At 39.3% G+C, this 16,446-nt stretch overlaps 1 protein-coding gene across 2 annotated transcripts in view; it reads left to right on the top strand.

Annotated features, from left to right (window-relative positions):
• The window catches only part of LOC126180190 (cingulin-like), a 469,194-nt gene that overhangs the window by 35,707 nt on the left and 417,041 nt on the right, over positions 1-16,446 (top strand). The window contains exon 1 of one of the 2 annotated variants that reach the window (XM_049924673.1): positions 12,800-12,876. The exons of the other annotated variant lie outside the window; for it this stretch is intronic. Coding sequence (XP_049780630.1) covers positions 12,850-12,876 — 27 coding nt within the window. The 5' untranslated portion in view covers positions 12,800-12,849. Of the gene's footprint in view, positions 1-12,799; positions 12,877-16,446 lie in introns of those variants that run through there. 2 annotated transcript variants of the gene reach the window in all.

The following is a 16,446-nucleotide window of genomic DNA, read 5'->3' as shown; positions in this document are numbered from 1 at the left end:
GCCACCTTTAGAATTTGAAAGAGAGTATTCCAGTCACCATTGTCAAAAGCTTTCTCTAAGTCTACAAATGCTAGAAACATAGGTTTGCCTTTTCTTAATCTTTCTTCTAAGATAAGTCGTAATGTCAGTATTGCCTCACGTGTTCCAATATTTCTACGGAATCCAAACTGATCTTCCCTGAGGTCGGCTTCTACTAGTTTTTCCATTCGTCTGTAAAGAATTCGTGTTAGTATTTTGCAGCTGTGGCTTATTAAACTGATTGTTTGGTAATTTTCACATCTGTCAACACCTGCTTTCTTTGGGATTGGAATTATTATATTGGAAGTATTATATTCCCATGAACCATGGACCTTGCCGTTGGTGGGGAGGCTTGCGGGTCTCAGCGATACAGATAGCCGTACCGTAGGTACAACCACAACGGAGGGGTATCTGTTGAGAGGCCAGACAAACGTGTGGTTCCTGAAGAGGGGCAGCAGCCTTTTCAGTAGTTGCAAGGGCAACAGTCTGGATGATTGACTGATCTGGCCTTGTAACAATAACCAAAACGGCCTTGCTGTGCTGGTACTGCGAACGGCTGAAAGCAAGGGGAAACTACGGCCGTAATTTTTCCCGAGGGCATGCAGCTTTATTGTATTATTAAATGATGATGGCGTCGTCTTGGGTAAAATATTCCGGAGGTAAAATAGTCCCCCATTCGGATCTCTGGGCGGGGACTACTCAAGAGGATGTCGTTAGCTGGAGAAAGAAAACTGGCGTTCTACGGATCGGAGCGTGGAATGTCAGATCCCTTAATCGGGCAGGTAGGTTAGAAAATTTAAAAAGGGAAATGGATAGGTTAAAATTAGATATAGTGGGAATTAGTGAAGTTCGGTGGCAGGAGGAACAAGACTTCTGGTCAGGTGACTTCAGGGTTATAAACACAAAGTCAAATAGGGGTAATGCAGGAGTAGGTTTAATAATGAATAGGAAAATAGGAATGCTGGTAAGCTACTACAAACAGTATAGTGAACGCATTATTGTGGCCAAGATAGATATGAAGCCCACACCTACTACAGTAGTACAAGTTTATATGCCAACTAGCTCTGCAGACGACGAAGAAATTGAGGAAATGTATGATGAAATAAAAGAAATTATTCAGATAGTGAAGGGTGACGAAAATTTAATAGTCATGGGTGACTGGAATTCGAGTGTAGGAAAAGGGAGAGAAGGAAACATAGTAGGTGAATATGGATTGGGGGTAAGAAATGAAAGAGGAAGCCGCCTGGTAGAATTTTGCACAGAACACAACTTAATCATAGCTAACACTTGGTTTAAGAATCATGATAGAACGTTGTATACATGGAAGAACCGTGGAGATACTAAAAGGTATCAGATAGATTATATAATGGTAAGACAGAGATTTAGTAACCAGGTTTTAAATTGTAAGACATTTCCATGGGCAGATGTGGACTCTGACCACAATCTGTTGGTTATGACTTGTAGATTAAAACTGAAGAAACTCCAAAAAGGTGGGAATTTAAGGAGATGGGACCTGGATAAACTGAAAGAACCAGAGGTTGTACAGAGTTTCAGGGAGAGCATAAGAGAACAATTGACAGGAATGGGGGAAAGAAATACAGTAGAAGAAGAATGGGTAGCTTTGAGGGATGAAGTAGTGAAGGCAGCAGAGGATCAAGTAGGTAAAAAGACGAGGGCTAGTAGAAATCCTTGGGTAACAGAAGAAATATTGAATTTAATTGATGAAAGGAGAAAATATAAAAATGCAGTAAATGAAGCAGGCAAAAAGGAATACAAACGTCTCAAAAATGATATCAACAGGAAGTGCAAAATGGCTGAGCAGGGATGGCTAGAAGACAAATGTAAGGATGTAGAGGCTTATCTCACTAGGGGTAAGATAGATACTGCCTACAGGAAAATTAAAGAGACCTTTGGGGATAAGAGAACCACTTGTATGAACATCAAGAGCTCAGATGGAAACCCAGTTCTAAGCAAAGAAGGGAAAGCAGAAAGGTGGAAGGAGTATATAGAGGGTCTATACAAGGGCGATGTACTTGAGGACAATATTATGGAAATGAAAGAGGATGTAGATGAAGATGAAATGGGAGATACGATACTGCGTGAAGAGTTTGACAGAGCACTGAGAGACCTGAGCCGAAACAAGGCCCCCGGAGTAGACAACATTCCATTGGAACTACTGACGGCCTTGGGAGAGCCAGTCCTGACAAAACTCTACCATCTGGTGAGCAAAATGTATGAAACAGGCGAAATACCCTCAGACTTCAAGAAGAATATAATAATTCCAATCCCAAAGAAAGCAGGTGTTGACAGATGTGAAAATTACCCAACAATCAGTTTAATAAGCCACAGCTGCAAAATACTAACACGAATTCTTTACAGACGAATGGAAAAACTAGTAGAAGCCGACCTCGAGGAAGATCAGTTTGGATTCCGTAGAAATACTGGACCACGTGAGGCAATACTGACCTTACGACTTATCTTAGAAGAAAGATTAACAAAAGGCAAACCTACGTTTCTAGCATTTGTAGACTTAGAGAAAGCTTTTGACAATGTTGACTGGAATACTCTCTTTCAAATTCTAAAGGTGGCAGGGGTAAAATACAGGGAGCGAATGGCTATTTACAATTTGTACAGAAACCAGATGGCAGTTACAAGAGTCGAGGGACATGAAAGGGAAGCAGTGTTTCGGAAGGGAGTAAGACAGGGTTGTAGCCTCTCCCCGATGTTATTCAATCTGTATATTGAGCAAGCAGTAAAGGAAACAAAAGAAAAATTTGGAGTAGGTATTAAAATCCATGGAGAAGAAATAAAAACTTTGAGGTTCGCCGATGACATTGTAATTCTGTCAGAGACAGCAAAGGACTTGGAAGAGCAGTTGAACGGAATGGATGGTGTCTTGAAGGGAGGATATAAGATGCACATCAACAAAAGCAAAACGAGGATAATGGAATGTAGTCGAATTAAGTCGGGTGATGTTGAGGGTATTAGATTAGGAAATGAGACACTTAAAGTAGTAAAGGAGTTTTGCTATTTGGGGAGCAAAATAACTGATGATGGTCGAAGTAGAGAGGATATAAAATGTAGATTGGCAATGGCAAGGAAAGCGTTTCTGAAGAAGAGAAATTTGTTAACATCGAGTATAGATTTAAGTGTCAGGAAGTCATTTCTGAAAATATTTGTATGGAGTGTAGCCCTGTATGGAAGTGAAACGTGGACGGTAAATAGTTTGGACAAGAAGAGAATAGAAGCTTTCGAAATGTGGTGCTACAGAAGAATGCTGAAGATTAGATGGGTAGATCACATAACTAATGAGGAAGTATTGAATAGGATTGGGGAGAAGAGAAGTTTGTGGCACAACTTGACCAGAAGAAGGGATCGACTGGTAGGACATGTTCTGAGGCATCAAGGAATCACCAATTTAGTATTGGAGGGCAGCGTGGAGGGTAAAAATCGTAGGGGGAGACCAAGAGATGAATACACTAAGCAGATTCAGAAGGATGTAGGTTGCAGTAGGTACTGGGAGATGAAGAAGCTTGCACAGGATAGAGTAGCATGGAGAGCTACATCAAACCAGTCTCAGGACTGAAGACCACAACAACAACAACAACAACAACATAGTCTTCTTGAAGTCTGAGGGTATTTCGCCTGTTTCATACATCTTGCTCACCAGATGGTAGAGTTTTGTCAGGACTGGCTCTCCCAAGGCCGTCAGTAGTTCCAATGGAATGTTGTCTACTCCGGGGGCCTTGTTTCGAGGTAGGTCTTTCAGTGCTCTGTCAAACTCTTCACGCAGTATTGTATCTCCCATTTCATCTTCATCTACAGCCTCTTCCATTTCCATAATATTGTCCTCAAGTACATTGCCCTTGTATAGAACCTCTATATACTCCTTCCACCTTTCTGCTTTCCCTCCTTTGCTTAGAACTGGGTTTCCATCTGAGCTCTTGATGTTCATACAAGTGGTTCTCTTATCTCCAAAGGTCTCTTCAATTTTCCTGTAGGCAGTATCTATCTTACCCCTAGTGAGATAAGCCTCTACATCCTTACATTTGTCCTCTAGCCATCCCTGCTTAGCCATTTTGCACTTCCTGTCTATCTCATTTTTGAGATGTTTGTATTCCTTTTTGCCTGCTTCATTTACTGCATTTTTATATTTTCTCCTTTCATCAATTAAATTCAATATTTCTTCTGTTACCCAAGGATTTCTACTAGCCCTCATCTTTTTACCTACTTGATCCTCTGCTGCCTTCACTACTTCATCCCTCAAAGCTATCCACTCTTCTTCTACTGTATTTCTTTCCCCCATTCCTGTCAATTGTTCCCTTATGCTCTCCCTGAAACTCTGTACAACCTCTGGTTCTTTCAGTTTATCCAGGTCCCATCTCCTTAAATTCCCACCATTTTGCAGTTTCTTCAGTTTTAATCTACAGGTCATAACCAATTGATTGTGGTCAGAGTCCACATCTGCTCCTGGAAATGTCTTACAATTTAAAACCTGGTTCCTAAATCTCTGTCTTACCATTATATAATCTATCTGATACCTTTTAGTATCTCCAGGGTTCTTCCATGTATACAACCTTCTATCGTGATTCTTAAACCAAGTGTTAGGTATGATTAAGTTGTGCTCTGTGCAAAATTCTACCAGGTGGCTTCCTCTTTCATTTCTTAGCCCCAATCCATATTCACATACTACGTTTCCTTCTCTCCCTTTTCCTGCACTCGAATTCCAGTCACCCATGACTATCAAATTTTCGTCTCCCTTCACTATCTGTAAGTCATCTATCTGTAAGTCACTATCTGTAAGTCCACTAACTTAATGTATTCTCCAAGATGCATAATTGGAAGCAGTTTGTAACATAAAATCCTATACATCTTTCTGTATTTATCACAAGTAAAGCAAAAGCATATAACTATCACAGTTCAACATCAATCACATCATAAAATAGTCAAACTCAGCAAGGCAGAAAATAGTAATAAATCATTAATGTTCACAGTATAGTAAAGTGGAAGTTAGACTGCAAAGCAAGAACAAGACTTTTCTCATTAGAACATTGAATATTCCACTAGACAATTTGTTCTTCTGCTAATTGCATGTTACTCATATAGCAGAAATAATGCCTACTCAGGTACCAAAATCACCTGTTGTTTGAAGAATATCAGAAATAACATTATAAGCAACACTGAGACAAGTAACATAGTATTTTCGGTGAATTTTTTGAATCATGAAAGGACACATTTACATCAGTGATGTACACAGCAGAATTATTCTACAGAATTTCTAATTAATGAATGGATAGAATGATGGTAAAATATCTTTGACAGGTTGATAGCAGAGAATGTAGCACATTGCTAGATGCTGAGAGGGCTGAATTATACCTTCTTTTGTGGAGGTCTTTCATCACATCAGAACTCCAATCAGCAACTGCCTCAGCAAAAGAGCCAGCCTGGCCCTAGTCAGGGAGAGGATCTGGTACGCTCAACACATACCCAATGAGGCCTCAAGAGAACTTTTTTCACTTCATTTGCAGTTGGCATTGACACTCTCCCCTGACTTGTAGGAGTGTAGAGGTGGATAGATTCAGTTAACTGGTCTCTAGTCAACAAGGCAGGGCAATCAGTAACCTGCAGACAGACAGCTAAATATGAACGCCTTGCTGCTAAACCATCACAAGAAGAACCTTAGAAAACTGCCATTAATTGTACAGAGAAAGAAATTGGTGATGTTGCCTTATCTGTACTAGGAAAGGGGCTAAATTTTTCACTAACACCAACCACTATACTGATGCATAATTTATCAGCACTGTGGAACAGGTTGCTCTTGCACTTCCTCAGGATGCTGCAGAGAAAGTACGACATTAAACATGCTGTACACTTACCAGTGCAACTCCACTGAAGCTGAACATCTCCAAGGAAGGGAGAAAAGCACTTAAGTGGCTATGAGAAGATTCTCAGACAGTCATCCCCCAGAAGACAAAGGGAATAATTTGCAGTCCTGCTATAACGTCACGTTTACAAACAAAAATTGTATGGCCCATTAGAGGATGACAAATACAGGAGAATTGAAGATGATCCTGTTATCTTACTCTCCCACACATCACCATGAAAGTGCTCATTCTTTGCACAAATTTTGAAAACTTTGAGAGGAGTAAGATTAAAAAAGAAGAACTTTTTTATTATCTCATTGTTGTTGTTGTTTCTGTTGGCTCAAAATTTTGTTGTGTCTAGGAATACATTCATGCTGCTGAAAATTTTGATTTAACATTACAGGCTCTTGAAGATGAAATAACTGATGGAGAGTGCCTGTTGCTATGAATAGCTTCTTATTTTATCCCATTCTTCTAAATCACACCAACTTTATAATTTCAACATTCAAAAACCAATGATTACATTATTGGTGACAAACTTATAAAAACGCCTACTTCCATCTGAGGCATGCGCACTACTCTTTACATTCTACAGTACTCACAATATTCCAAAGAGCTTACAAAGCAAAATAGTTTACAAACTTTCTTGACAGGAGAAGAATCTTTACTAAATTATATCATTATTTCGTAGATAAATCCAGAAACAAATTTAATAAATAGTGTTAGATTATGCAATTAATAATAAGAATTTTAAGTATACCAGAGATTTTGTAATTTCAATTACCTTTAAAAGAAGAGTAATTTTAACTTTTAGTACATATTGATCGTAACACATTAATTTCTTTTTTATACGTTTTAGCCTGAAATATAATACATTGTATACAAAATCATATGAATTCTTTTAATGAAATAGCTGATATAATTTTAACCTATGCAAGAATTGATAGTATACATGTTATTGGTTATTTCTATAAAAAAAAAGTTATGTTATCGGTTATTTCTATAAAAAAAAAGTTAATACTAAGGGTGTGTGGCTTGTTATAATCCTATCAAGTGAGGGAAGAGGAAGACCAGCAAGCTCCTCCGACATATATTACCTGATGGAGACTCTTTGTCCACGAGCAGTTGCGTCTCCTAGACTTTACGGACTTCCTAAAGTCAACAAGTAAAAAGTGCCCCTACATCCAGTTGTCAGCAACTCTGTTGCACCAACACATGAATTAGCAAAACACCTGACAGTGGTGCTCTACTCAGTTGTGGGCAAAAGCCAGCAACACATATGAGCTTTGGTGCATTTCATTCAGCAGCTCCAAAACTTTCAAGTGGGCCAAGGAGACCCTGTGGTGAGCTTCAACATGGTATCATGCTTCACAAGAGTGTCTCCAAGAGACACCCTAAAAAGCATAGGAGGAAAGTTTGGATCAGCACTAACAAAGCCTTTTGAATTCAGGCTTATGTTGACCTACTTTCTGTTCAATGGAAATTATTACAAACATTTCTGATGAATTAAATAAAAACTTAGTTTCTATTGGGAATCATATTACGCTCTTGGAAAATGCCTTTCCGAGACTGACGTCAGAAATATTCCTCTGTGGTACTGACAAGGGGGAGATTGAGTCAATAATTAAATCACTGAGGACTAATGACTCTCATGGATATGATGGAATGCCTAGCAGAATATTAAAGTGCTATGCTGCACATGTTAGCCCTGTACTTAGCCATATTTCTAATTTTTCCTTTAAGAATGGTCAGTTATCTGAGCGATTAAAGTACTCAGTTGTAAAGCCACTTTATAAAAAGGGAGAAAAGGATAATGTAGACAATTTTAGACCTATTTCTATGCCATCAGTGTTTGCTAAAGTTATTGAAAAGGCTGTGTATGTAAGAATAATTGATCATTTTATATCACATAATTTCCTATCAAATATACAGTTTAGAAGTGGTTTAACAACTGAAAATGCTATAATCTCCTTTCTCTGTGAGATACTGGATGGATTAAACAAAAGGTTTCGAACACTAGGCATATTTTTTTATTTAACTAAGGCATTTGATTGTGCTGATCATGAAGTATTGGACCATTATGGAATACAGGGAGTAGCTCACAATTGGTTCACCTCTTACTTTAGCAACAGACAGTAAAAGGTCATTATTCACAGTGTTGGGAATGGCTGTTATGTGGGGTCTGAGTGGGGTACAATCAAATGGGGAGTGCCTCAGCGATCAGTGTTGGGACCACTCTTGTTCCTTATTTATATAAATGGCACGCCCTCTAGTGTTACAGCTACTTCTAAAATATTTCTGTTTGCTGATGACACTAGCTTGGTAGCAAAGGATGTTGTGTGCAATGTTGGCTCTGTTTCAAATAGTGCAGTTCATGCCATAAGTTCATGGCTTGAAGAAAATAAACTAACACTAAATCTCAGTAAGACTCATCTACATCAACTATAAAGAAAGGTATCGGCAGGAGTTCACCAGGGAAGTGAGGTAGGACTACTATTATTTTCTGTGAATATGAATGATGTGGTGGACAGGGTGGGCAGCAATCTGTGGTTCTGTTCTGATGATACAGTGGTATATGGAAAGGTGTCATTTTTGAATGACTGTAGGAGGATACAAGATGACATAATAAAAATATCTAGTTGGTTTGACAAATGGTAGCCTGCTCTAAATGCACAAAAATGGAAGTTAATGTATATGAGTAGGAAAAACAAATCTGTAATGTTAAAATACAGCTTTAGTAGTGTGCTGCTTGACACAGTCACTTCATTTAAATATCTGGGTGTAATGTTGCCAAGCCAAATGAAAAGGAACAAACTTGTAAGGATTGTAGTAGGGAAGGTGAACGGTTGACTTCGTTTTATTGGGAGAATTTTAGGAAAGTGTGGTTCATCTGTAAAGGAGACCACACATAGGATACTAATGCGCCTTATTTCTGAGTACTTTGCACCAAGTAGCATTAAAGGAAGACATTGAAGCAATTCAGAGGTGGGATGCTAGATTTGTTACTGATAGGTTCAGACAACACTCAGGTTTTACAGAGATGCATCAGGAACTGAGATGGGAATCCCTGGAGGGAAGATGCTGTTCTTTTCTAGGAACTCTATTGAAAAAATTTAGAGACTGCAGAACAATTCAAACATCATCACCTCCCCCCCCCCCCCCCCCTGTGCCCCCACCCCCCCCATGTATGAGATAGTAGTTACTCTAGTCTGGGGTGGTACTGAGTCACCAGAGGTGGACTCCTTTGTGGTGGGTCAGTGTGTACATTGAATGATTGGGAAGCTGTGGCATGGGATATCTTTTTCTCCATAAGGAGGTTTGATGTGGACAGAGGTACTGGTTGAGGCACCTTGAGGTGGAGATTGACATCAATGAATATGCCTTGTTAGGCTTAGAAGACAAGGTGAAATGAATGAGGAAGAAAATGTTTAGGTTCTTCAGGAATGAGGATAGTGTGTCTTCACCCTCACTCTTAATATGGAGATGTCCCAATGAATCTAACCCAGGTGTGTTTGGGATTCCATATGGTTAGGAAGGATTTCTCTAGATGATGCATGAGTGGGTTGGCATAGAATGGTGCCATGTAGGTGCCAGTGACCATAATACAGGTTTATTTCTAGGTGATGCTTTCGAAGGATAGGTAATTGAGGATGAGGATATAGTTGGTCTTGGTGATCAGGAACAAGGTTGTAAATTTGAAGCCTAAGGCATTGCTAGAGACAGTGTTCAATAGCAGAAAGGCCATAAACATTGTGTGGGGATGTTGGCATAGAGGGACATGGTACCAATGGTGATGAGCAGGGCATTGGGTCATAAAGGGACAGGAACAGTGAAGAGGCAGTGGAGGAAATGGTTAGTGTCTTTCATAAAGTAAGGAAAGTTATGGGTAGTAGGCTGAAGGTATCAGTTCACAAGGGCATAGGTTCTCTCAGTTGGGGCATAGTATGCAGAAATCATGGGGTGATCTGGATGGTTTGGTTTATGTATTTTAGGAAGCTTGTAGGAGATAGAGGTCCAGCAAGTGGTGAAAATGAGGAGAGGGATAGACTCTCAGGAGAGGTACTGGGATGGGCTTAGGGATCTGAGGAGGGACTGGAACTCATGTTACATTTCTGTAATTAGTTCATTGTGACAGAGCTTGCAGGTGGAAACATGTGACAGCTGGAAAAGGCCTTCAGCTAGGTAACCCCTGTGGGCCATAACAACAGTGTTTGGCAGGTAGAATTATAAGAGTGTGGTCAATTCGTAAGTGTTGAATATGAAAGAAGAGATACTTGTAACAGTGAGCAGGCAAACTTATTCTTTGAACTGCTGAGTGGTTTCATGTGTGGTTTAGATCCATCCCTTCTTCTATTTTGTATAAATAAAATTAACATTGAATATAAGTTTCCAAATATATTTACGTGCAGATTCCATAGCTCTCATTGGAAATTAAAATATGGGTTAATTTCCTTATATACTAGGCGTATTCCGAAACTTAAGGTCCATTTGTTCACTAAAAAATAAGCTGACGAGAAAAGATTTTTATTGACAATAATATTTTACTATATATCTACTTTACTTTTCTAGATAATCCATGTTCACATCTTTTTCTGTAACATTGCACCAGCTTCTTTAATGCATTGAAGTGTGCATGGGAATTGAACCAGTTGGTGACGCCAGTCTTGAGTTCATCATTTTCAAATTGTCCACCCAGCCACTTTTTCAAATGAAGAAAGAGAAACTAGTCACGTGATGCAAGGTCAGGACTGTGTGGAGAGAGATCAGAAAGTTTGCAATGAAAGTCTTGAATCTTATCCTTGGTTTCGGTGGTGGTGTGAGGGCGTATGTTGTTGTGAAGGAGAATTATGCCAGATGACAGTTTCCCACAGCGTTGATTTTGGATCACACATCTCAGTTTGGTTAGCATTTCCTAGTATACGTCAGCTGTAATTGTGACCCACACTCCATGAAATCAATCAGAAGGATGCCCTTTTTGTCCAAAAAAACTATAACCATCATTTTCAGTTCAAGATCTGAGATTGCTTAAATTGTTTTAACTTGGGAGAACTTGAATGGCACTGCTGCATTGACTGTTGTTTTAATTCTACATTGGTGTATGGTGACCATGACTTATGGCCTGTAACAGTGTGGGAAAACAAATTATGTTCATCTTGTCTTAGTGCTCCAAAAACTGTTATGCACTAAGCCTTAAGCTGATCAGTGAGTGTTTTTGGGAAATACCTTGCACATAGTTTGTGATATCAAAGCTGTTGAGTGGCAATCCTGTAAAATGAGCCTTGAGCAGCATTTTGGAATTCATTATGCAGACCACTCTCTGTCAATTGCCGATCACTTCAAAGTTTTTGGCTCATCTGATAAATGGTGTCTTTGGTTGAAATACTGGACCTGCTACTCTGCTCTTCATGATACACATTTGTGTGGCCATTTTGAAATTCTTGACACCATTTTTAAACTTGTTTGTCACTCATTATTTCAGGTCCATACACTAGTAGTGACTCATGATGAACTTCATCAGCTGTGGATCCTTTTGCCAGCAAAATTGCGATCTGCTCCCTCTGACTGGCAAACAACTACTGAATCAAACCAACACTGCAGCAGTTTCCTACAGAGTTGATAGACAGCGCTGCATGTGTGAAACTTCATTCAGGCCTACCTTCAGTTAGCCTCATAATATGTAGCTGAATAATATGTGGTATTTGGTTTCACTTAAATGGTATTAACTTATTCAAGAAAAAGTCTCCTGTGACCCTGTGTACAGATAGCAATAATAAATAATCTTCAGATTATTTTAAAGAAATAGGAACTCTTTTAGTAGATTCTGTTTAATTCTGAGGGATACATTATAGCAAGGATGTTTTCCTTTCTTTGTTATTACTTTACAGTTGTGTCATTTGGGGCTGACAACATTACCATTTACTTTCTGTAAATTGTTTATATTCATGCTCATATTATTAGAATACAATCTATGAACACTTCACATTGATTATTAGTCCAAGCTAAAGCTCAATTCATTTTTGACTTCTGTGCATTGGTGAAACTTCCTGACAGATTAAAACTGTGTGCTGGAATGGGACTCAAACTTTTTCAGGTTTTCAGAAGAGCTTCTGTGAAGTTTGTAATGTAGGAGGTGAGGTACTGGCAGAATTGAAGCTGTGAGGATGGCTTGTGAGCTGTGCTTGGGTAACTCAGCTGGTAGAGCACTTGTCTGCGAAAGGTAAAGGTCCTGAGTTTGAGTCTTGGTCTGGCACACAGTTTTAATCTGCCAGGAAGTTTCATATCAGTGCACACTTCACTGCAGAGTGAAAATCTCATTCTGTGGATTGGTATAACAACACATACAGTGTCAGATTGTAATGCCAGGAAGAATATCTGAATTTGAAAGATAGGAAACATGACAGACTGGTACATTCTGAGGTCACATAAATTATTTTATGAGAAGTCAAGAACTAGGTAAGTTCACTTATATACTATGACAATACTCTATGCCGTTACAGAAACAGTTTTATATATGTGACATATAATTATATGGAAATACTGTCATTTGTGAAAAGAATCTAGGTTGTTAGTAAACAGTGATTACAGACCAGCTGAAAATGGTCCAAAACTTTTTTTAAATACTGATGTGTGTGTGTGTGTGTGTGTGTGTGTGTGTGTGTGTGAGAGAGAGAGAGAGAGAGAGAGAGGGAGGGAGGGAGGGAGAGGAAGGGGGGGAGGCAGGGTGGCTTGAAAAATAACATAAAATGTTACCTGTTGACTGAAAGGTATGTTAATACTCATTTTCTTTTCACAGATAGCAATATGTCTTCCAAAGCAAGAGACCAAACGCACACAACGAGCTCTCAGCACTTCCTCTCGTGCCTCTTCTGCCAGAAGCCAACCCACAAAAAAGTCTCTCACTACAGGAGCATCAAACAGAAAGAATTCAAAACTACAGCAAAGGTTACAGAAAGAAAAATACATTAAAATGAAAAAGGAGCTAAAAGCTAAAGAGGTACTATACTTTACAGCTGTGAATTAGATGCTTGAAGCTAAAGAGGTACTGCCCTGCAGAAAACCTTTGCTTTGTTACCAGATCTCTGTACTTACTTTTCTAGACATCACCATCAAATTCTGTCATTAAATTATATGACATTTGTTTCTCTGTGACATAATTTCACCGCATGACCAAAAGTAACCAACTGTTCCATTTGGAGATCCTTCAGCTCATAGTAGTAATTGCTGGATAGATAATAATATGTACAGAAGATTTTCAGTCCTCATGAATGTGTAATACTTAGTTCTGTTGCAAAAAGAGACTGACATTATCTATTAAAAGCCTTGCATAATGTTATTGATATGAATGGTGTCAGTTCTGTCAGAAACATCTGACAGAACAGATACCATATGTGATGAAGCAACTGGGACATATATATGAGTAATTGGGGTGAAGGGAATGGAAAGGAAACAGGATGGGAAAGAAACGTGGAAATTTGTGGTGAGATCCTATGGGACTAAACTGCTGAGGTCATCGGTCCCAATGGGAAAGAGATAGCGAGTGGATAGTGGCTTCAGCCACACAGGGCAGTGTGGCAATGCAATGGCAAGATTTGAAGATTTTTGCTTGACTGGGACTTGAACCTGGGTGCTCCACAACTCTAGAATGGTTGCCTTAATCACCTCAGCCACTTGGACATGCTTTCCGTCAGACCCAAATTTTCAACTTCCCGCTCACCACACTGGAATAACTGCTGCCCATTTCCTTTACATTGCTTTCACCCATATTATTCATCTTGTGTAATGTTCATTTATGACAGAATGTGTTTCAGATGGTAATGTTCACCATGTCTATAGTGTTCCATTAGCTACAGATGTCCCATAAGTGGTACTCACATAGCTCATCCAGCTTATGTAACTCCATTTTTCTACAGAAACTCTGTGCATGTTTCAGTGACCATCATTAGATGTGACAGTGGAACATTGTGTCTGTCAGATCTCTCTCTCTCTCTCTCTCTCTCTCTCTCTCTCTCTCTCTCTCTCTCTCTCTCTCTCTCTCTCTCTCTCTCTCCCTCCGTGTGTATGTGTGTGTGTGTGTGTGTCTTTCACACACAAAGGCACAATATATCACTGTCGCATCAAATAATGGTAACTGAAACATGCACAAAGCTCCTGTTATCCTAAGAGGAATGGCCCATATTCAGGGTTATGACAGAAACAGCCATTTTAAGCAAAAAAGTCTAGAAAACGTGGACTTTAAAATGCATAGCATAAGACCTATGAGCAATTTTCAATTTTTCATCTTAACTTCTGTGAAACACATCTCTTCCACTGAACTAGTGGCCCTTAGGGTATGCCTTTTAGAACTCATGTTCACTAGACATTTTGCCTCAAGTGGTTGTTCCTCTCATATCCATTGATACTAATCATTCCTCTTGGGACATACTCTATATACACTGCTAAGGCTGTGTTCAGTAGCTTGGGGGTATAATATGTGCATGCTGAGAGGCTGTAGTGTTAGTGATTCACTTGTCACAGTCATTGGCAATCAGATGGCACACAGGAAACCTATCTGCACACCTTCTGTTTTAACTCTGCCGAGCTCAGAATGAACAGTTTGCAACATACATTGTAGGATACAACATGGCTCACTGATGAGGACATACTCATGTTCAACAACTTCAATCATTTGAATGGTGTCACATTATGGACCTACGGGGAACTGGAAGCGGATGTATTGATGAATTGCTGCACGTTGGGCACAATGTATCAGTAGTGTGTTGCTGCTTTCAACATTGGTCTGGGGGAACTGTACCACTCCTGTAGCTCTGGTTCTGGACATCTGAATAGTACAGATGCACTTAAGAGATCAATGCATTGTGTGAGTAGAGGTGGCTGACCAAACATCAACCAGGGACAAAAACTGGGCCTATGTTGGAACTGGTGTGTTATAGGGAACTGAATGCTTGCAGTAGGACTAAATAAGAACACGTGTGAATCTGGCCAGGTTACCACTGATACAATGACACTGTCAGTAGTGGCTACTGTGCTGTTATGAAAGAGCCAACTGGAGAGTGGAATACTGCTCTGTTATCTTCAGTGATGAGAGTAGCTTCTGTCTGTATGCAAGTGATGGATATACCTGTTTATGGCATGAACATGGTGAACCATCTATTCCATAGTGTATTCGCCCATGACAAACGGATCCTATCCCAGGCTTCATGGTGTGGAGGGCCATGAGTTACAATGTGCAGTCACATTTTATGTTTCTACAGGGTAAAGAACCAGTGCCCATTACATTGCACAGACTGTTATCCCCAGGTAACTGTTATTTATTCTACAGGAAGGTGACCTGCTGTTTTAGTGGGTCAGTGCACCTTCACATACAGCTGCCACCGTGCAGCATGCTCTTTGTGGTGTACAACAACTGCCACCAAGATCAGCTGATCTTTTTCCAACTGATCAAGTATGAGAAATGATGAAGTGGGAACTTTCTCATCCTCCTAGGCCTGCAAGAATGATTGCCGAATTGCAACAAAAGGTGCAGGACTCTAGAGATACTGTTGGAGGATACTATTTGCCTGCCCCCTTTATTATTGTTTGCATACATGACTGCATTGCTGAGATAGTGCCAGAGGGGGGAGGAGGTCAATTGTGTGTGCATTGGGTTGTTTGGGTACCATTTGCTGAGAAATATGTGTTTCATTTGGTCTGAATTTGTTATCATGTAATCATAATCCTATGATGATGAATTACCTGTCACCACACTTGTTAATAAAGTGACCTTGTCCTTGAGGGTGTTACATTTTAATTTTGTGGCAGTGTATGCAAACGATTAAAATTTACAGACCCTTATTGGAACAAATCTCAGTTTCCTGAATAATTTCCATATTTTCCTGTCTTGTACTTGTTGGCATTTCATTTCCTCCTTCCCATCTTCTGTTTCTGTTTTAAAAATCTCAACTCCCCATGTATTTCTTTGATAACCATTGTAATCTTTTTTCATGTAACCACTCTGATAATCACCCCTGTAGTTTTCATATTCCTTTCTTCTCTGATTTACCCCATTAAAATTCTGATTCCACCCTTGTAGTGATGATTTCCCAGTCTAAAATTTTGTCAGCTCTCTGTTTCCAAAGTCCTGTCTAGTTTTTCTACAGATTTCAAAAACTAATCTATTGTGTCATCTGGTCCAGTCCAGTACTAATTCCCATTGTAATATTTCAGGCAATCCTTTTAAAACATGGATTTTGGTTAGTTCATCAAAGGATTTGTGCTAACGTATTGCTTGTTTTAACAAATTTTTACAAAATTCCTTCATAGTCCCTTTCAATTCTGTATAATTTGGCCATGTAGGAACCAACTTGTGGCTTGTTCTGACTCTGATCAAAATTTATGTAGAAAATTTTTATCATATTCAAAAAATGTCATCTGTTGATTTAATTTAGATTTGCCAAGGATAGTGCTTCCCTTCAAGAACTTCTTAATAAATTTAATGTGTAAATAGTCTGTCATGCCTACTAATAGTTGTCTTTGCAATGTTGGATAAAATCTACAGGATGCAAATTGCCATCACCAAGAAAAACCT

Source organism: Schistocerca cancellata, chromosome 1, assembly GCF_023864275.1.
Source record: "Schistocerca cancellata isolate TAMUIC-IGC-003103 chromosome 1, iqSchCanc2.1, whole genome shotgun sequence".
NCBI lineage: Eukaryota > Metazoa > Arthropoda > Insecta > Orthoptera > Acrididae > Schistocerca > Schistocerca cancellata.
Note: the sequence above shows the minus strand (reverse complement) of the source record. Positions and strands in the feature narration are given on the sequence as shown.